This window comes from Lithobates pipiens, unplaced genomic scaffold (genome assembly GCF_037356315.1).
Source record: "Lithobates pipiens isolate NorthernLeopardFrog02 unplaced genomic scaffold, aLitPip1_a1.2 Scaffold_11, whole genome shotgun sequence".
NCBI classification, from domain to species: domain Eukaryota; kingdom Metazoa; phylum Chordata; class Amphibia; order Anura; family Ranidae; genus Lithobates; species Lithobates pipiens.
This window is the reverse complement of record NW_027507696.1, coordinates 27118314-27140637: the sequence shown is the minus strand read 5'-3', so window position 1 is coordinate 27140637 and position 22324 is coordinate 27118314. Positions and strand designations below refer to the sequence as shown.

Sequence of the window (22324 nt, the reverse complement as noted above, 5' to 3'; positions counted from 1 at the left end):
CGCAAACCAAAAAATATACGCTTATTGACATTTTTTTTACTAAAGACATGTGGCTGAATAAATTTTGCCCTCAATGTATGACTAAAATTTAGTTTATTCGATTTTTCTTATAACAAAAAGAAGAAAATATTTTTTTTCAAAATTTTCGCTCTTTTTCCATTTATATCGCAAAAAAAAAAAAATCGCAGAGGCAATCAAATACCATCAAAAGAAAGCTCTATTTGTGGGAAGAAAAGGACGCAAATTTCGTTTGGGTGCAATATTGCATGACCGCGCAATTACCAGTTAAAGCAGCGCAGTGCAAAATTGCAAAAAGACCTCTGGTCCTTAAGGTGTTTATTGGTCCGGAGCTGAAGTGGTTAAAAGAAATAAAAATAATAAATACACATGTATTGCAAGTAAAAATAAGTTTGTTTTTTTTTGTTTGTTTTTTTTGGAGCCTGCAAAGCATTGCACACATGATCAGCAGACCACGGGTGTAATATCAGGCTAAAGCAGACTGTCAGTGTAGCCGCCTGCCCATACCTCCAATATAGGCAGTTACTTAATGACAGGACTAGTTCATTATGAACTACAAGCCGCTGACGGTAGTTGTTTATCGATTCACAAACTGAATTAATGATGTGACCGAGTGGGTGGAGCTCTGCATGGCTGCGCTCGCTTTCACAATTCAAAAAGCTGTCCCAGGGAGAGGGGGATGGGCAGGCACATGCCCCAAATATGGTTGTAACATGTTCACAGAAAGGTAAACGTATCCTTCATGCTCACATTCATACTTCTGCTTCATGGTAGGGCACACTAACACACATTACCACAATTGCACAAGAGTGTACTGTGTGATGTCATTCATTTTTAAAGGCACTTCAATGCATATATATCGTAGCAACAAACAAGTACTGCCCCACACCACACAGACGTAAACGCTCACTGGATGGTCAGAGTGAACGTGTATTGAGGCTCATTCAACTGAATAGGCTGCCTTAATGTAACATGCATCAGCACACAAAAACGTGTGCAGTAATGATACACAGACGTGTAAACGGGTCCAAATCTAACAGCACTATACCTACTACTACTACTCCCCAGCACTCAATAGCTCTCAATGTTGAGAGGACACCAAAGAATCAGTTATAAAGACATTTCAGAAAAACTTCTCTTTAGACTAGAGATAAGAACACAAGGCTTAGGCTACTTTCACACTGCGGCGTTGCGGGCGCTGGCGGTAAAGTGGCGCTTTACTGTTTTAGCGGTGCTATGCGGCTGCTAGTGGGGCAGTTTTAACCCCCGCTAGCGACCGAAAAAGGGTTAAAAACCGCCCTCAAAGCGCTGCTGCAGTGTCACTTTGTAGACGGGTTTGCAGCACTGCCCCATTGTTTTCTATGAGAAACGGTGCTTTAGGAGCGCTCCAAAGATGCGGCTTGCAAGAATTTTGTTAACAGCCCTACAAGTGCACCGCTCCAGTGTGAAAGCCCTCATGCTGTCACTGGAGAGACAGAAGCGGATGTTTCAGGGCGCTTTGCAGGCGCTATTTTTAGCGCTGTAGCGCCTGCAAAGCGCCCCAGTGTGAAAGGGGCCTTAGTCATATGGTATAGCCAATAATATCTTACGTAAACTGCTGAATTGCGTGTTTATTTTTCAACTTGATGTACCAAACTGAAAAAAAAAAGCTGGGAGAAGAAAGAGCCCTAAATGTACACGAAGGAAGTGATAACTAAATTGTAAGCTCTAACGAGCAGGGCCCTCCGATTCCCCTTGTCTTGAATTGTATTGTAATGTCTACCCCAATGTTGTAAAGCGCTGCGTAAACTGTCGGCGCTATATAAATCCTGTATTATAATAATAATAATTATAAAGGATAAGCTTATCTAAAGATCAAGCACGTTACAAACTGGAAGACAGAAAAAAAAAATGTATAAGTGCCTCTGCAAGTTGTAAATTTGTAATTCTGTGAATTAAATTTATTTAACATATTGCCACAAGTAGTTCTCCCTAAAAAAATAAATAAAAAAATAGCAATATGAAGCTAGTCATATTTAATATTTTTACCTCTCCGTAATGATGCATTAGTTGGGATTAAATGAGATTAACCTGTGATTATCAAATGACTTCCAGTTCTATTTTTATTTCAGGATTAGAGAACAATTCCTACACACTAGTGTATATAATAGATTGCATATCATTTGGAAAAAATTAAACTAGATTTTAGAAAGAATAAAATGTATTTGACTATGTGCTGTTCTACCCATATGATGAACAGATGGCTGACTAGTAAAAACAATAAAATAGTCATAAAAGCATCACCTCAATGAAAACATCAGAGTGCCACTAATAAGCAAATATTTGCCATTTTTTGCAGGATGAAAAAGGAGAGCCAAATAACACATTCATTTTTCTATTTTACACCAAGATTAGAAGGCAACCTACATTTTTAAATAGCACAAGTTGTTAATCATGTGTGTGTAGACTAAGCTTCGATGACAACAATTTCCTTTAATGATGCAACTGAATATTTATATCCAAGCCCCATCAGTAGAAAAAAGGTGCAACTCAGTTTATGGCACCAATCCCAGCTCATGTGAATTCTCGCATCGATGTGTAACAAAAGGATGGCAAGTATGAACTGCCAGGGTCTTTTAAAAAAACAAGTATTGTGAAAAGCATGGTACCCTGATAATGAAAGGCAATCAATAGTATTCAGTATTTGGATTTCCCAATGCCTCTCTTTATAGATGCAGGCCAATCCAGCATAAGAAACAAGCATGAATAAACCTCTAACACTGTAGAGGGGTGTGAGTAGTTTCTTTTAAATGAGGGATTCAAATGACCAGGTCATGGCTTCTCACACATAAAAGGCACAGCTGTAAAATATGATTATGTCAGAATTGCATGAAATTTAATGGAGACACACATTAATGCTGGCCATACACGGTTTGAATTTCGAAAGAATTTTCTTTCGAAAATCGCATCTAAGAATTTTCGTATGAATTTCGCATCATTAGTGGGCTGCAGCAACAGCCGATTTTCGTGCGGAAATCAAATTTGAGGAATCGGACATGTTGGAAATTTTTTGAAAAACGAATGATATTCTAATCAATGATGGAAGAATTGTGCAAGAAATGTAAAAAGAAAAGAAAATTTATGGAGCGAAAAGAAGATTCCTGGTCACGAAAATTCTTTTCTGTAGCAACATGAGGTGAAATTGAAGGCTTGGTCGGCCGAATTTCGAAAATCAATGGTGGCACCATCGAATCACAAAAAAAAAAAAAAAAAAACGAACTTTCTGATTTTGAAAAGAAAATTTGTTCGAAATTCGACCGTGTATGGCCTGCATTAGGGGGTGTCACTCTCCCGAGTCCCCTGCGAATCTCACTGGATCCTCCCAATTCATGTTATTACAGAATACAGCAATGACATGAAGGTCAGTATGGAGCCCAGGAGATCGACACTCCCGGAAGGCTTGGTTTCATTGGAGACTTTGGAAGAAGATTTCTATTTATTAGAACAGTATTCTGGTGGCATGGCCAGAGAGGGAAAGGTAATTACAAGCTTATTTCACAGGTATGTCTCTTAGGGGAACTCATCTTTTTATGTGACATGGTCACTTTAAACCACTGGAGGACTTAAACCCCTTTCACACTGATGGGCGGCAAAAACTGCAGATAAAATGCTGGTCGTTTTTGTGGCACTTTTAAGTGCTAGGCGATGTACCATTTTAAAGTTGCATTACAGTGGGACCTTAAAAAAATAAAAAAAATAAAAAAAAAGGGGGGGGGGGGGAGCTGTTTTGCAGCGCTTTTGAAGCTCTTAAGGCGCTTTGCAAGCACTGCCTATTCATTTCAATGGGCAGGGGCGTTTTTAATCACTTGCCAACCGCTGTCAGCAAATATACGTCGGCCAAATAGCATGGCTGGGCAAAGTAATGTATCCCGTACATTCATTTGAATTTCTCACAGTGATCAAATACCACCAAAAAAAAGCTCCATTTGTGGGGGGGAGGATGTCAATTTTGTTTGGGAGCCACGTGGTGCGACCGCGCAATTGTCAGTTAAAGCGACGCAGTGCCGAATCGCAAAAAGTGCTCTGGTCAGGAAGGGGGTAAATCCTTCCAGGGCTGAAGTAGATAAAGTGCTCCAAACTTGCCCCAAAGATGCTGCTTGCAAGACTTTCTTCACCGTGCCACAAGCGCACTGACGCAGCATGAAAGCATCCATTGAAACTAATTGAAGGAAGTTTTCAGGCGCTATTTTTAGTGTGAAAGTGCCTGAAAACCACCTCAGTGTGGAAGGTGTCTTAAAGTAAACTTAGACTAGCCATACACAGTGTGAATCCTGCAGCATCAGCTGAGATTCAGCCTGCCTATTAATGGTTTGAATGTACCAAGTTGATGGTTCGATCAGCTTGGTTACAACCAGCCTGCCCTGAATTCTTATGATTATTGCTAGCGGCTATAGCAGCCGCTAGACATCACTGGCTGTCTTCTCCCAGCGGGGATGGCTCCCACCCCCCGACGGGAGAAGATAATTGCCAAATCCCCTGTCAGCACTGGCCGTGGTTGCAGGAAAGAAATTCGCACCGTGTATGGCAGCCTTAAGCAAACTAATCATGAAAAAGAATATATCTACAACACAAAACCTTGTTATATCATTCTGCCTTATAATCAATCCCCCTTGGTTCCTTCTTACTTTCTTGTGGCAATGGCCAAAATGTCACGCATATACATTGAGTGATAAGTGTAAGTCTAATGTTGATTTTAGCAAGTACACCTCTTGTCTCTGCAAGTCCCATGATTAGAGCTGCTGTTTACACTCCCTTGTGAGCAAGTCACGTGGGGTATTTCAGGATGCTGTGCCCGGGGATGTGCCCTTGTAGGATTGCAATGCTGCAGAGAGTTGATGACGGAGGCACAGCATTGGCTGGAACTGACTGATGGCACAAAGAACATGCTGCAAATAGCCACAGACATGCATGTACGGCAGTGACATCATGAAAGTAATCATTGCCTCAATTGCAACAGAATGGCAAAGGCTAGAAACAATGTAAAAAGAGCACCATATACATTGAATATAAAGGACTTAAATGCAGAAAAGTCGTGTTTACTACCGCTTTAATGAAGACCAGTATAACTGTTTTTTTGTCCAATATTTTAAACTGCCCCCAAGTGTTTAGCACAAGCACATGGAGACTGGGTTCACTGCAGAGGTCTGCGAGTCCCTGTTCTCCGTTTCAGGGATGAATCGGGACAGAACTTTTGCCTGAATTCCGACCTGAAACAGAGCCAAAGACGCACAGGACTCATTTGCAATTCGCTCCGCAGCTGTGTGAGCCGGATCCATCGAGAGACTATCACAATCTCCTGTCATGCGAAGAAACTCACATCCAATTCACATAAGTGAGAACCCAGCCTCAAAGTATGTGCTGTAAGCTTCTATGGCTTCATATTAAATAGAATTGCATGGTAGCATTTTTGATCTATTTTTAGTGCAATTTTCTCTATTTGTATCAGTCAGTTGACACTACATTAACAAACCTAAGATGTAGAAATTTAATTTGCCCATACGCGGCTTGAATTGTGACCAAAATCGGCCAACGTTTTAGCTGTGAGTGGCCATGTGGGCACCACCTGGCTAGACTGTTGTCATAGGAGCTGGGTGGAAAAGTATCAGCTGAACAGTAACTGCATCCAATTAGATGCATTCACTGTTCAGTTATTGAGCAGATGGTAGTCTTACCGGGAGCTGAAAACAATATCCGGCATAAAAGTTAACTTTATCCACACCATTTAGCATGGATGGAAAAAACGTTACATGTATAGCTAGCCTTAGGCCTGTAGGCAGCTGCAAGGGCGGAGGTCTGGGATCATGTGAGCATTTTTAGCACACAATTAAAGATGATCTATAAAAAAAGAATTAACTATTAAAAGGAATAAGCATGAAGGCCAATGCTAACCAAGGAGAACATAAAGAGGTCCTTCATGCTTACCTGTGTGTAGGTGTAAACATTTTTCACAGTAAATTTTAATGGTCTGAACATTAAAATTAGTTGTAAACCTTTCCATATAACCAGTTAAATGACTGTCCTCAGGTGATACACAGATGAAACAAAATCTTCCTACATAAGTTGTAGCTGTTTATCTGCAGTCTTTTCTACTTTACAGCCGTTCAAAATACTGAGAGGAACAGCAGAGAAACAAGACAACAAACAGAAATGACAATTGGTGCTCTGGCCTGAGATAAGTACACTCATTATAAGGATATGCTTTATTCATATTTTTAACGTCTGAAGTTTACAACCACTTTAAGACCTCACAAACGTGTGGTTTGAACCATCATTTTTAAATCCCAGCATCTTCTGGCGCCCAAGAGGCACAGGTGTACATCCAGCCCCACTGCTAGCAGCCTGTTAAAGTCTGCTACCAGGTTAAAAGATGCAGCAGCTGGATCCAGTATTAAGTGATCCTCTTGCTGTACATCTCTGAGATTCAGAGGACATTTCTTTCTCAATATAAGTGGAGTTACATTTTAAAGGGTTGTTCCAGCTTTAAAAAAAAAAAAAAAAAGTCAGCAGCTACAAACTGTAGCTGACTTTTAATAAGGACACTTACCTGTCCAGGGCGCCCACGACCTTGCGGCTTCACTGCCCATTTCCTACTGCGCATGCGCGAGTCGTGCAACGCTTTGTGAACGGCCACATTGTGTCCATTCCCAGAAGGTAACGGGGCTACTTGCCAAGGAGGAGGAAGCGCCGCAGAATAGGAAGAAGAGGCAGATTAGGAAGACTGCTTAGCAACAGGGGTTTCTGGTAAATTTAAAAAAAAAAAAAAAGTAAAAAAAATAATTTTAAGAATATTAATGCCACTTATTTTTAGGGTGGCCCTCCACTTTAAATGAGACATTTTGTCTTTTTTAACTGGTAATATTGATCCCAGTTGCCAATTTATGCTATTGTGAGCAGTTTCAGTTTCTCCACTCATTTTTGCTACATTTTGTCAAAACTAAAAATTCTTCCAACAAAACATTTCTGCACATTGATTTGGACAATAAAGGCTTTCCATAAGACATGACCTACTATTTTCAATTAGGGAAGCTAAAAGGTGAGGGCCATTTTCTCTTTCCGCCATTGTCACATTTAAACTTCAAAAGTGCTATGTTATAATGCAAACATTAGGCAAACTTTAGCTGCAAAAAATAAAAATAAAATGTTTTCTCCATCTTTAGAAATAGACCCTTAGGTGTTATTTCAGATACATTTTGCCACTGACAGTTTTGCTCCACACAGACCTAAGATTTGATAGCTGTGGAACCCAAGAGCTTGAAAAAAAAATTTAAAAAAATTCACAATATCTTTGAAATGGAATAACTGATTATACAGAAAAAAAATGTAAACACACATTACAGTCAAATATAGTATATAACATAAAAGCAGTTGTACAGTGTTTTTTTTACTTTTGCCTACAGGTAAGGCTTACCTGTAGGTAAAAAAAAAAAGAAAAAAAATCTCCTAAACCTGTATGGTTTAGGAGATATTCCCCTCGCAATGAGCCGCTGACTGCAGCATGCACACAGGTGTTTTTCGGCTGAAGGCCCGGCAGACGCCAGACCCTGCCGGAAAGAAATCTACCGCGCGCATGTGCAGGAGTGATGATATCACAGCGCCGGAGCTCCCTCGGCGTGGATCAGGTGAGATGTCGGGGCCTCGTTCTAAGGTAAGTATTTCATAATGATGCAGTGCATACTAGCTCATTATGCCTTTTCCCTTGCAGGTCTAAATAAATAACTGTCAGGAGGTTTACTCCTGCTTTAAAGGAGAAGTGTGGGAAATAAGCTTATATATGCACCTATATGGCTGCAGCATTGGACTGATGATGCAGCTGTACCTTGCTGGCCCTACACCGAAGAACTAAGCAATCCCATGACCGCTAATCACTAAGTTCTATTCACTGAGCAGAGAGCCTTGAATGTCAGTCACCAGCTCACTGTTGTGCCCGCCTCCAGCGCTCACAGGAGCACTAGGTTGTGGAGGGGGTGCCGAGAGGCTGTGCCAGCTGCCGGTCAGGCATCTGAGTGGTTTTTGACCTTAAAGTTGGGATCCTTGCAGAGCATGGACCAACTCTGAGTAAGCCAACAGCAGGCTTTAGCCTGTCAACTGAACCTGAGTCACAGGAATGTAGAGGTAAGTGCACTCCACTCCTGGGACCCAGATGAGAAGTATGGCCAAAAGAAGCTTTTAACATAAATATGCAAATTTAGGCTATACATAAACATTCCACACTGCATGGAACCCAACACCTATTAATGACAAAAAAAAAAAATGTTGAATCTCTATTTTCTATTCTAAAATGCTAACACAACTGCACCTTTAAAATGTGCAAGAGACAGTGTTAATTGCTAGTGGCTATGACAGCCACTAGCAATGATCGCATGTAATATCTGGCAGGCTGGTTTTATGCAAGTAGACTGATCAACTTGGTGCATTCAGCCTGCCCACATATGGTTCAAATCTTGCCCAGTTCCATGCCGAGAATTGAACCATCTATGGCCAGCTTTACAGCACCAGCAGCTGTTGAGGAGAGCTTTATCAGCATTAGCTGTGCTCATGTCCGGGGTGTGTCGTTCATTGTGGAGCAGCATGAAGGTGAGTGGAGATTGGAACAAGGGATCTGCAGATATCACACATGGTGTACAGCATGGGAGAGATTATGTGTAGAACTCCCAGTTGTCAAGTCCATAGGACATACGGACCTGGCAGCAAAAGCGATAGATATATTTAAAATGTGTGCACCTTAAAATGGCATATAAATGGAAATAACGTTAATACTGCAAAGCAACACCAGACCCAAAAGCAAATACCTTCTTGGGACCTGTATGTAGCATGCCTGGTCTGCCCAAGCTTGCTAAAGGCTCGGTTACCCTGGTTGCCTATTACACAAATACCAACTTGAGGAAGGAGCAGTATGGGCTTTAAACCCCCCACTTCCTGGGCTTCACTGTGGGGCCATACACAGGAAATAGGCAGTCAGAGAAGCTAACAGGTACAGAAACATGTTTTTTTTTTTTTTTTTTTTTTATTTGTTTGTTTTTAGGCAGAGAACATTAAAGGCAAGGTGACCAGTAGGGATGAGCTTTTGTTTGTTCTGAACCTGGAAGTCAGCTGCCATTTTATGGCCAATGTGGCCAATTAGGTAAATGTTGCTGCAAGCATCCTTGTCAGTTTCTGTACATCAGCTGCGAGATGGGGAATCCTCCACTTAAAACTCTTATCCCAGGTTTGCATGAAAGTTAAACAGTATAGAAGCTCCGATTACCAGTAGATTGTGAATTGGTAATATGAGTTTCAAAATAATATACGGTCGGCGTCTTGCCCCACATCACATTAAGGCCAGCTGTACACGGATGTAATAATTTACTTGTGTTATATGCTCAGGATCTAGTTGAATGTTAAAATGTTCTGTAAAGACTGCATATACATGTGTAAAATTCTTCTTCATTGCCAGTGTTGCAATATAAATGTGTATGTAAAATCTTCTATTTTGGATTTACGGCTCTGTACTCATCGCTGTATTACTAAGCTTTTTACAATTGTGTGCAAAGTTCCATAGACAACAATGCATCTATATCCAGATCAGTGCAAGAAGCCCAAGTCCCTAACTAATGTTGCTCAATATCGCTATACCTCATTTAAAAGCAGAAAACGAGGAAGTGAGAAGGTTGGTCAGAATGTGCAATCCATGAGCAGCTTTTCATGTAGGTTATGAAGTTGAAACAAGCATGTAGATAGTTGCTAAGGAAATGTCCACATTTCCGTTGCTGGTTTGCACACTTCTGTTTTCTGTGAAGCAATCAGCTCAGCACGGAACACACCCAGCTTTCTGCTAAAACAAAACTATTTTGGATTTCCATGCCTTGCAGGGAATAAAGAGGCAAAAGGCCATAGAAGATACTGGGAACTGTGTGAAGGAATTCCCAGCGCTATTCTGTTTTAGGAAGGGAGCCATTCCACTTTATGTGGAACATGTAATTATTTACCAAGGAAACCTCTGCGACGAAGGTTTAAAACTACTTTGGTTATCACATGAAATTACAGTGTGTATTATATTATGAATGAAATGAGTCAGGGAATAAAGTGTCAGGATCTGTGTATAAGGGGTCCTCACCACCCACCAAAGCTGGCACAGACACCCTGTGCTTTTGTGTATGTGGGACCATGTGACTGCTTCCCATGTGGCGATGCTCAAGTCTACCAACCAATCACTATGCATGATCTTGATTGTCATCTTAACAGGAATAGAGTGTGCAATGACAACTATGAGAATTGCCCTCACTCAATACATTTCCTCCATATTCCTGGACAGGAAGTAATGGAATCCTCCACATGGTACACATGGCAAATAACGATATCTAAAGTCTTGGCTGTAGATAAATGTTTACATTTTATAAGCATTCGCATCATCAAGGCTTGCACTTTACAATTATGGTCTTAAAATGTAAATATATCTTTGGTTACTGCTAACCTCTAATCACACTGGTTTTCTTTGCATTTGTTTACAGAGTGTCATACTGTAGGACAGTAAAACTATGACAAATGCATACCATAGGTTTATACATCTTGCCAAGAGACAATGGGGTTGATTTACTAAAACTGGAGCGCGCAAAATCAGGCTCACTTCTGCATAGAGACCATTAAGCTTTCAGGTCTTATTGCCAAAACTCAATTAAACCAGCTGAGGTTACAAGTTGGTGATTGGTTTCTATGTAGAAATTAGCCTGATTTTGCATGCTCCAGCTTTAGTAAAGAAACCCCATTGTCTTCATTAGATGTAACCACCTATGAAGTGTCAACATATTTTGCAGCAATTAATGTTTGCTGTATATATGTGGGTTTCCAGACCAGCCTTTCAAAACCAGGTACCTTCCAGAGGTTGCTAGGGGTTCCTAAAGGGTATATGAACACTGGGTTTAAAAAAAATAAAAAATAAATAAAAAAAAAAGAAGTTTTTAGCAGAAAGAAAAAGAAAAAAAAAAAACCACTCATATAAAAGAGTTTTTATAGAGGTGTTAAAGTGGCTCCCGGGGGCAATCGCGGGAGTGACGTCATCGCGGCTTCGCCGAATGACAGCAGCGGAGCGGCGAGACCCACCGAGAAGATGGATGCACCAGACTACAGGGGACAGCGGTGACTTCGCTGGCTCCTGTGTCAGGTAAGTGACACATAATGGACTACTATGCGATGCATAGTAGTCCATTATGCTTTACATTTGCAGGGAATGAAAGAGGAAGTAAACCCATCAGGGTTTACTTCCTCTTTAAGGAGCATTTATAAGCATTCAGGGTCACTAACACCCCTTTCACACCAGGGCGTTTTGCAGGCGCTATAGCGTTAGAAATAGCGCCTGCAAGCCGCCCTAAAGAAGCTGCACCATTGTATGTAGTGTGAAAGCCCCGAGGCTTTCCTGCCAGCAGCTTGTTTGGAGCGGTGAAGGAGCGGTGTGTTTACCGCTCCTCCACCGCTGCTCCCCATTGAAATCAATGGGGCAGCGCGCTAGCGGGGGTAAAAGCGCCCCGCTAGCGGCCAAAATGCCCTGTAAATCCGGCGGTAAAACGCCGCTAAAAATAGCGGCGTTTTACCGCCGACGCAAAGGGCGGTGTGGTGTGAAAGGGGTCTTAGAATTTTGTTCTGCCAGAAAACTCCTCTAAAAAACATCAAACAGAATTTTTTTTTTGCATCTAAACCGTAAAATATGCCTCTAAAACTTCCTAATGTGCATAGACACTAGAGCTGCGCACTTCTGGCCAAAATGAGAATCACGATTTTTTTGCTTGAATAAAAAAGTAATAGAGGGCAAATCTTTCAATGGGGACACAAGTTCTGGTGACCTGGGAGTCCCCAAGGAATTCTCTCAATTCGCAAGGATTTCCTCTCACTTAGCGGTTTGGTTATGGGGTAGGAAATGAAGGGAAATCTCCGCAATGGGGCACAGATGTCAAAAAATAACCTGACTCAGGGTTATGACCCTGTCTTATTCTATCCAAAATGAAAAAAAAAAAATAAAAAAGAAGGTTTGCCTGTAGTTATACTTATATATATATCTATATAATGCAGTAAGGAAAAAAAAACTTTTGGGTGCAACTCCCTGCCCCCCCCCCCCAAATACTTACCTGACCCAATCTCAGTCCAGCACTGCTGGTTCTTAGTGGACTGAGAGCCATTGGCTCCCGCTGCTATTAATGACAAGGGCGTGTGGGGAGGGCCAAGTTGCACAGTGGCTTAGGATCGAGTGGCATGCTGGGAAGAGGGTACTCGGAGGAGGGAGGAGCCAGGAGCGCCAGCAGGGAACCCAAGAAGAGAATATATAAAATGCTCTTTTAACATTACTAAGATGATTACTAAAAACATAGTTGTACAGATCAGGGGTGTAAAACGGATCTGTGCAAGATAGTAAATAAGCTGGGCATGCCATATTATTTACCTTATAAATGTTTAAATGTTTTACAATTTAGAGATCACACAAATAAACAGCAAACTGTACGTATAATTGTTTTTGAAGACGTTCTCCCAAATGTGACAAATATTTTAAGAGTTTCACTGAGGTAAAAAGATTTAAGAAAGGATGCTCGAGAGACTATTAAATCAGCTCAATTTCATATACAGTAAGTATTCTCTTCCTCCAAGGCACGACGGACATTAGAACAAATAATGTCCAACTCATCATGGCAGTGCTTCATTTCTCACAGAGATGGCAAATGTCACAGGGATGCTTCTGATTACTATACCCTGAAAGAGAAATGAAAACAGGCCTTGTGGCTCATTCAAACTCCTGATAAAAAAGTTGTGTTGAAAGTGAATTGTACGACTGCAGAGTGTGAGGAGTATAATTAATGTGTGCTGCCAATATGTGATGTGCTGGCTCATCAGTGGACGCAGGTACAGTAACTGTTGCGTTTGTATTATGCTCTAGGCAGGCAGCCAGTGGACTTCTATGCTGGACTTTTCTAAGTAAAAAGTACATTGAAGACTATACAGCGGAGCAGAATTCACATTATTCTCCCCCTCCTCACTCTGTTCACAACTGTACAGTTATAACTCAATTTAACCAGTTTAGCTTCACCTATAGACTAGAGCAATTGTAACATTTCTGCTAGGGACCTGTATATCTGACAATAACTTTGCTAGTAAGATAACAATAACACATATACAGTAAAACCTTGGCTTGTGAGCATAATTCATTCAAACATGCTTGTAATCCAAAGCATTCGTATATCAAAGTGAATTTACCCATAAGAAAAAAAAATGGTAACTCAGATGATTTGTTCCACAACCATTTATTCAGAAGTCCTTCAGTTTATAGTCCATATAAAAAGCTGTGTAACCATAAAATGTCCATTCACAAATGGAAGCCTCCACAAGGGGATTAGAAGAAAAATCCAGCAGGAGCTCCAGAGTATAAAAGAGAAGAGAGGCGCCTCTAAGTGTAGCAATATGGTTACATTTAATGAAGGAGCAACATCAAGACCCCTTTCACGCTGGAGGCGTTTTTCAGGGCTAAAAATAACGCCTGTAAAATGCCTGAAAAAGGCCTCCCTTGCAGCCCCAGTGTGAGAGCCCAAAAGCTTGCAGGGCGTTAGAAAAAGTCCTGCAAGCAGCATTTTTGGGGTGGTGTATACAACGCTTCTCCACCGCCCCTGCCCATTGAAATGAATGGGCACCACTGCCGAAGCGCCTGCAAAGAGCTTCAGCAGTGGCGGATTTAACCGTATTTTCAGGGGTTAAAAGCACCCAACTAGTGGCCAAAAAGCACCGAAGTCCACCCTCTGCTGACGTCACAGATATCAGTCCAAGCACTGTGTCATCCCAACAAAGTCTGGATCCGCCAGGTGCCTGGACTCAAGCTGAGAGCCTGAGAAGGCAGCTCCCTGTCCCTCCACAGCCCTTGTGCTCCAATGAGCATGGAAGAGCAGAGCTGAGAGCTACTGATTGAAAGCCAGCAGCTCTCTGCTCGGGGTGCTGTGAGAACCAAGCCATCAGCGATGTTCGATCGCTCGGTTCTCTGTGTAGAGGCGCCAGGGGACCGATGCTGCATCCACCTAGGCAAGTATGAAACTGAAAAAAAAAAAACCTTCACTTTTCTTTTAACCGGTTCCCGACCGGCTTGCGTACATATAAAAAAAAAAAAAAAAAAAAAAAAAAAAAAAGAAGTGACGCGTGTCCGATCTGTCCGCCGCAATAGTGCTAAATCTCACAGATCACCGGCCTTACTAGTAAAAAATAAATAAAATAATAATAATAAAAATGGCATAAATCATTCCCATAGTTTGTAGACGCTATAACTTTTGCGCAAACCAATATACGATTATTGCAATTTACCAAAAATATGAAGAACAATATATATTGGCCTAAACTGATGAAGAAATTTGTTTTTTCAAAATTGATGCTTTTTTTGTGTATAGCGCAAAAAATAAAAAACAGAGGTGATTAAATACCACCAAAAGGAAGCAAATGTTGTTTGGGTACAGCATTGCAAGACCACACAATTAGCTGTTAAAGCGACGCAGTGCCAAATTGTAAAAAGTGCTCTGGTCAGGAAGGGGGTAAAACCTTCCGGAGCTGGAATGGTTAAGGACTTGTTGCACTACCTGCTTTTTCTGCACTGGATAAACCCTGAACACTGCTTAGGCAATAATTGTTTTCTATGTGTCCCGTTCACACCACAATGCTGGTGTGCTGTGTAGTGCAGCAAATCATTGCAGCGCACTGTGCTTGAATCTGGAACAATGCATTGCAAAGTTACTTACACATGAAATAAAAGATTTTTTTTTCTGCCTCACAAAAAAAAACAAAAAAAAACAAAAAACAAAGCTCTATTGGCCATACTTTTCCTGGGTGTTGTGATGGGGATCAAATAATTGCACTTAGTTCTCCACTCCTGTGACCCATATCCCTCCAACAGCAAGCTCACTGTTGGCTGACGTCACTCAGCTGATCCAGACTCTGGGGAGATTTTGAATTTAATGTCAGGATCCACCCAGATGCCTGGACCAGCAGCTGGCTCGGCCTCTCAGCGCGTTACTAAGATCCTGAGCCAGCACTTCCTGCCCCCTCTACAGTCTGGAGCCCAAGTTAGCACTGGAGAAACAGAGCTGCTCGTACTCTTAGATTTTTTTTTCTTCATTCAGCCTGTAAGCAGCACTAGATTACAGCAACCATGCAAAATAAAGTGGATGGACAAATCTGCTGCTGAGGCTATTGTATTCTGACAGTCAGTGCTGACAGCTGTCTGAATACAGTGAGTGCTGCCAAACAGTGACTTTAGCTGATTAAATGCAGTTACTGGTCAGCCGAGCATTAGCCACACGTCTCCTTTGGTTTTGAGATTGAAGGATATTAGGCCGTAGGGTGCCAACAGGGACACCCACTGCTCGAATATCAGCCGATTCATCAGAAACCATCTGAAATTCCATGTGTGTGACCAGCACTTACCAGTCCATGCTCCTTGGAGATTCATGCTCTGCTCACTGAGGAGCTGCACAACCACCAACTGGCAATGTAGACTCTCTGGCAGTCCCATCACTTCTCCCCTGTGCAGAGGCCACCTATTTGTGTATTTCCATAAGAATAAATGAGACTCAATGCCTGCCAGAGGGGACTGGACGAACAATTGCTACAGCGGCTATGTGGTCTCCAGTTGGACGCACAACATGGATCAAACACAAATGTGGACAAGTTAGTATAAGGTCCACTTCACAGTTTTGCGCTGCAGTAGCACAATATATGTGCTAGTTCACTTGGGTGCCATTCATTTGAAATGGCACCCCAACACACCTGCACTGTAGTAGATCACAATGGGGTTTATTTACTAATGGATGCGAGGGGGAAAGTGGGGTAAACTGTGGGCTTGTTAACACCAGCAGGATGGAATATAGCAGTGCCACTGGTACGCAATGTGAAGGCAGCAAGTGAGTCGATCCGGAGATCGGCTGTGGGTGCCGACATCGCAGGCTCCCTGGACAGGTAAGTGTCCATATATTAAAAGTCAGCGGCTACAGTATTTTTTTTTTTTCCCCCACCGGTGGAACTCCGCTTTAAATTGAACAAGCTGAAGTTAGAAGCCGATTGGCTGCCAGATTCTGCATGCACTAGCTTAAGGCCCCTTTCATACTTGTGCGACTTTTACTACAACTTTGGACATCAGGGTCGCATGACAAGTCGTACCCCATCATTCCTAATGATAACCATTCATATCTGTGCAACTTCAAGTCGCACTGACTTCAAAGTAGTTCCTGTACTACTTTTGCCTTACTTTGATGCGAGTTGAGATCAATAGATCTCAAGTTTACACAGGCATTCCCTGAAATCGCAGCAGAATCGTGGCTGCCAAATCACGGCAGTGTGAAAGGGGTCTTAGTAAGTCTACCCCAAACTGACATTAAATTAGTACTATCAGCTGCAGAATAGTGTGATGTGGTGGCTTTCGTTGGACCATGCTGTGCTGAAAAAAAAAAAAAAAAAACGTCCTCAGGTCGTACATTTTTCCAGTGCAGTGGTGTGAAATACCAGAGAAAAGGGCTTTTTACGTTGTCTATGCATTAAGCAGAACTGCCCAACACATCTGCTGTGCAAGGGTCCTAAAGAATAAAGGTTGAGGGTTCAGGCACCCAAATATTTTACAGGCATTTTATAAACTTAGAATGATTTCTTTCCACTTTCCTATGCCCTAGGAGCCAGCGGTGCAGTGTACAGCCTGCCATACAATTGAATAGTTGCACTCGGCTGTGCTCTTTATCTGCAAATGTTTGTCCGACGTATATCCCAAACCTATACATATTTGGGAAGATGTACTAAAACTGAAGCACACCGAATCTCGTGCAATTCTGTAACCAGTTTCTAACTTCAGCTTGTTCAATTCAGGCTCCTTTCACACTTGTGCAACCCCAAGTCGCAGCTCACATGGAATGCGATGTATGTCTAGGAGAGCCGTTCCAATTGATACTGCTGAAGTTTCTGCAACTTCGGAAAAGGTTTCTGCACTACTTTGATTTGACTTCAATGCCAGAGTGTGTAAAAGTCTTATCAAAGTGGGACGCCAAAGTTGCACTGCAAATCACACAACTTTGGAGTCAGTTAAAAAAAAAAGAGCCCAAAACCTACAAGCTGATTGGTTACTATGCACAGCTGCACCAGTTTTAGTAAAGCCCCATACACACAGGGCAAATATCGGCCAAAATTGGCTGGTATCTACTGTACCAGCTAACATTCACCCTGTGTGTACAGGTCTTTGTTTGACACAAACCGATTTCACAACTAGCTTCTATTGAATGAGCATGCTGGAACACCAGAAGCACATCGGCATCTGCTCAGCGCTCTCAGCCAATGGCTGCAAGCACAGTGGGGAGATTGTCGTACAAACATTGCATATTTAGTACAGACACTTCCTCACGAGCTGAACAAAAAAAAAAAAAAAAAAAAAGGTGTGTATCAGGCTTTAAACCTTCCCCAGCCATTCACCTGTAAGCCCACGTACACACGGTCGGAGATTTTGCCAACCAAATCCACCGGATTTTGCCCGTCGGATTTAGTCCGAAACTGTTGCATACACACGGTCGGGCCAAGTTGTGGAAAAATCCGATCTTCCAGAACGTGATGACGTAATTTCGTTACGATGGCACTACATTCAGGCTAGTAGCCAATAGCTTTGATGTAGGAATTTGATCTGAGCATGCGTGGCACTTGGTCCGATGAAAATGCTCTACACATGATCGGATTAGGTCCGTCCGGCCCAGTTGGTCGGGAAATATTTCCAACATGTTGGAAAATTGGGTCGGACGGAGATTCGGACGGAATCAGTCCGATGCATACCACACACAGTCGGATTATCTGATGACACGGTCCAATAAGACTCATTCCGACAGATTCTCCGACCGTGTGTACAGGGGCTTAGGCAGGCTGTACACTGCAGCTCCCTGGGCGCAGAAGAGTGCCAGGAAATTCTACTGGGTTGAGATGTATCAATGTCGTATCAATACAAAGTCTTTTCACAAGTGCTCGTGAAAACGCTCCTGATATGGAAACCGATAATTTGCGGTGTGATTTGAGCCCATACAAAATGAATTGCTGCAAATCGCACCGCAAACAATCACATGTGATTTGAACAGGAATGTGGTGTGATTCCTGCCTGAATCGCATGCAGTTTCACGCATTGCTTCTATGTGAACCCAGGCTGAAGTCACTAGAAGCCTGGGTTCACACAGGAGCATTGAAATTGCATGCGATTCAGACAGGAAATGAATCGCATCAAATTGCATGCCATTCTTTGCAGTGCAATTTGCGCGCATTCCTTTTGTACGCCAACATACATGTTCCTGTAAAAGTAGCTATATGTCTAAGTGCTAAAGTGACCACCTGCTGGAACCGTCACCTAGCACACCATGGGCCTCCAACGAAAGTGGGTCCAAAGCTGTATTCAGAAATGTTTCAGAAACCTCGCAGGACCCGTTCATCGTCACACGCCTTGTGTTGCCGATTGCTGTAATGGTGCGATAGCTGAATAAAGCTACGGACCCAGTTTTTGGAGACACAGTTTTTTTTTTTTTTTACTAAAGCTGGAAAGTGCAAAACCAGTCTCACTTCTGCATAAAAACCAATGAGCTTCCAGGTTTTATTTCCAAAGCTTAATTGAACAAGCTGATTGGTTTCTATGCAGAAGTGAGACTTACTTTGCACTTTCCAGCTTTAGTAAATGAACCCCATTGGTGACATTCATTATGTATGGACACAAATCGCACCGCAAAGCATCGGTACTCAGTATTGGCGAGTACTTGACCAAAAATATCAGTACTAGTCGATAAAAAAAAAAAAAAAAACACAACAATCAGTGCATCTCTACCACTAGGCATAGAAATCTCCAAGTGAATCCCTACAGCCTATCATATAGGGGAATGGCTGTACTCTTATAAACGCAGATGCTGCTGTGTGTCAGCGTTTACCCACACATGTACGCCAGACATAAATGCCACGTTTAGGAAATAAGTCAGACGCACATGTGTGGGTGAGGAGTACGGCCGCTTACAGCCTTTCCCTTGTACAGCGGGCTGTCTGCAGCACCTGTGACTCCATGGACATGGAAAAGCGGCATCAATTTGCGCCAGGCATATAAGCAGCCTGTGAAATCTGTGTCTGAACCCCAAGGCTACGTTCACATCAACGTGCGTCTTAGGTGTGACAGCCCATTGACTTGAATGAGCTTCCTTGACACGCCAAAGTAGCTTACGCACCTAAGCATGTTTTTTAATGTGCCAAATGTGTTTGGGGTGCCATAAAAAAAACAAAACAAATGCGTGCTGTGTTATTTTGGCCCGCTTCTGCGACACTTCGGTGTGAATGCAACCTAAGAGAAGGGCAATCCGAGGGAAGGTAGGTAGGTAAGTCCCCCTCCCCCCTTGGAATGAAGGGTCCACAACTCACCGTGCCCCCATCTTTCATCAGAATCTTCTTAACAAACATAATCCGGTTGGCGCTCCTCTTCTTCTTGTCTTGGCTCATCTTGCCCTCTTCATCGTGCCCAGCGCCTGCTGACCCCACCGAGGCTCTGGTGACTATGATGGGGGCTGGCAGTGCCAGGGGCTCGGCGGTGTCCAGGGCTGGCGGCCTGCTGAGCTCTATGGTGGCCACCAGGAGGGCGCTGTTGTCTGCGGGAGCCGGGTGCAGGGAGAGCGGGTACAGGCTGCAGTAGTCTGCCTCTATTAGAGGGAGCTGTGCGGCTTCCAGCAGGATAGGGTACTGGGCAGGCGCTATACACTCCGGTCCGGAGGGAGGCTCGGGCCGCTCAGCTCCGGTGCCCTCTCCCGGACTTCTCTTGTCTCTTGAGGGATCCAGACTCCAAGTCCGGTCCGGCTGGACCTGCCTGCTAACACACTCACTGACCGGCAAAGTGCGGCCTCCGGCTTCTCTTCTCCAGGAACGTCTGCGCACTCCCACCACTCACCGGATACGCGTCACGCTCCACACCGCCCAGACAACCTGACACTTGCCAGTGTCTCGTCAGATTCGGTGACCTGTCAGAATGTGTAACGAAAGTGACGTCCCGTCGTCGCCATCTTCCTACACCCCGCACTCCTCCACAGTAAGGATACAGTGAGAAGGGGAAAGCGAATATCTTGTTACACCCACCAAAGTTTTGCATTCTACACTTATTTTTAACAGTAAACTGAGTTTATATAGTGAAATGCAGTAGTTAGAATTCTGTCTGGCTGGTTAGATGTTAAATTTTAAAAGCAGCGGCAAGCCTGCTTATCTCACAGGTTTGCTAATCGGACAGAAGTTCGGTGTTTTAAAAAATTAAACATATAAACAGTCAGACGGAGTTCTAAGTACTACACTTCACTATATATACTCCCATTACTGTAAAAAATAAGCGTAAAATGCAAAACTCCGGTGGGTGTAACAAAATGTCCGCTTTCCCCTTCTCAGTGTATCCTTACGGGTGTTGCAAGATGGCGGCGACGAAACATCACTTCCGTTACACATTCTGATGGGTCGCCTAATCTGATGAAACACAGCGGGGAGACGAGTGACAGGAGGGCTGCTGAGCGCACTGTGACCGACAGGGGGAGCCCGTCACACCAAAACAAAGCACCTGGCGGGAGAGAGCACACAGCGCCTTCTAGTGGTGACCTTCCATGGCTGCAAACATTCCATAGCCTCTGGTCACTTCTCAACTGCTGATCTGTATGGTCTATGGGCTGGGCCAGTTAGAACCAAAGCACCACAGGTTGTATTAGGGCTCATTCATATCATAATGTATCCATTAACGAGCGCGTGTTGCCACGTGCAAAAAATAGAACGAATTTCCTGTGGGGTTTTGTATTGCAGCGAAAGAGTCCAAGGTGATTATAAAAAATGTTTATTACAAAAATAGATACAATTACAGAAGCATAACTATCTGCTAAAACATCAGCTCTGTGATGGAGGCTGACAAACATACATAATGTGCATAGTGATACAGCTGTAAAATTATTATTATTAACGATCTATATAGCACCAACAGTTTACGCAGCGCTTTACAATGTAGAGGGGGGACAGCACAATTACAGTACAGTTCAATACAGATGGGTCAGAAGGTACAATGAAAATTAAAACATAGCATGATATGTACAAAGAATCATACTGGGAAAACCTCAACACGTTTCAACCGTACATAGTAGAGGTCTTCTTCAGGGGGAAAAATTTACAGATTTCTAGAAAATACACTATATAAATAAGTACATTGAAAACCAGGAAAAATAAATAGCTGGATAGCTGCACTCCAAAAAGAGGAGAAAATGTGAAAAAATGAAGAAAAACAAAATAAACAAAAGTGAAGGTGAGAGTGCATTCTGAAGGTGCTTCAGAGTCGCAAACCAACGCGGTAGATTACTGAAGCACAGGTGTGTTGCCATGTGCTTTTTGTAATTGGTGTGCATTTTACACGCATTGCATTTGTTTCTGGGTATATTTGCTTTGCATTGCGTTGCATTTTTACACAAAAAAGTAGCACATTTTTGTTTTCTTTGATAAAACTCAATAAGGGCCAGTTCACACCACATGCAGTCCTGTGCGTTTTTTTCTGCATCAAAAATGCATTGGAAAGTAGGTTATATGGTCTTTAACCACTTCAGCCCCAGAAGGATTTAACCCCTTCCTCGCCGGGCCATTTTTTTTGCAATTCGGCACTGCGTCGCTTTAACCGACAATTGCGCAGTCATGCGATGTTGTACCCAAACAAAATTTGATGTCCTTTTTCCCCACAAATAGAGCTTTCTTTTGGTGGTATTTGATCACCTCTGCGGTTTTTATTTTTTGCGCTATAAAAAGTGCGGCAAGTTTGAAAAAAAACACAATTGGGGTTATTTACTAAAGGAAAATCCACTTTGCACTGGAAGTGCACTTGGAAGTGCAGTCGCTGTAGATCCGAGGGGGACATGCAAGGAAAATAAAAAACAGCATTTTAGCTTGCACATGTTTGGATGATAAAATCAGCAGAGCTTCCACTCATTTCAGATCTACACCTTAGATTTAGGGTGACTGCACTTGCAAGTGCACTTGCAGTGCAAAGTGGATTTGCCTTTTGTAAATAACCCCCAATATTTTTAACTTTTTGCTATAATAAATACCCCCAATTTTTTTCCTCAGTTTAGGCCTATATGTAATCTTCTACATATTTTTGGTAAAAAAAAAATGCAATAAGCGTATATTGATTGGTTTCCCAAAAAGTAAAGTTAGATCATCTTCAAGATAGGGGATATATTTATGCCATTTTTTATTCCGAGTAATGGTAACAATCTGCAATTTTCTTATT

At 42.5% G+C, this 22324-nt stretch overlaps 1 protein-coding gene across 1 annotated transcript in view; it reads right to left on the bottom strand.

Moving 5' to 3' along the window:
- LOC143961017 (hippocampus abundant transcript 1 protein-like) overlaps window positions 1–19968 on the bottom strand; it is a 106586-nt gene extending 86618 nt beyond the window's left edge. The window contains exon 1 of the mRNA XM_077470131.1: window positions 19453–19968. Within this exon, the coding sequence (XP_077326257.1) occupies window positions 19453–19530 (78 nt within the window). The 5' untranslated portion in view covers window positions 19531–19968. The remainder of the gene's footprint in view (window positions 1–19452) is intronic.
- Window positions 19969–22324: the final 2356 nt, after the last annotated feature.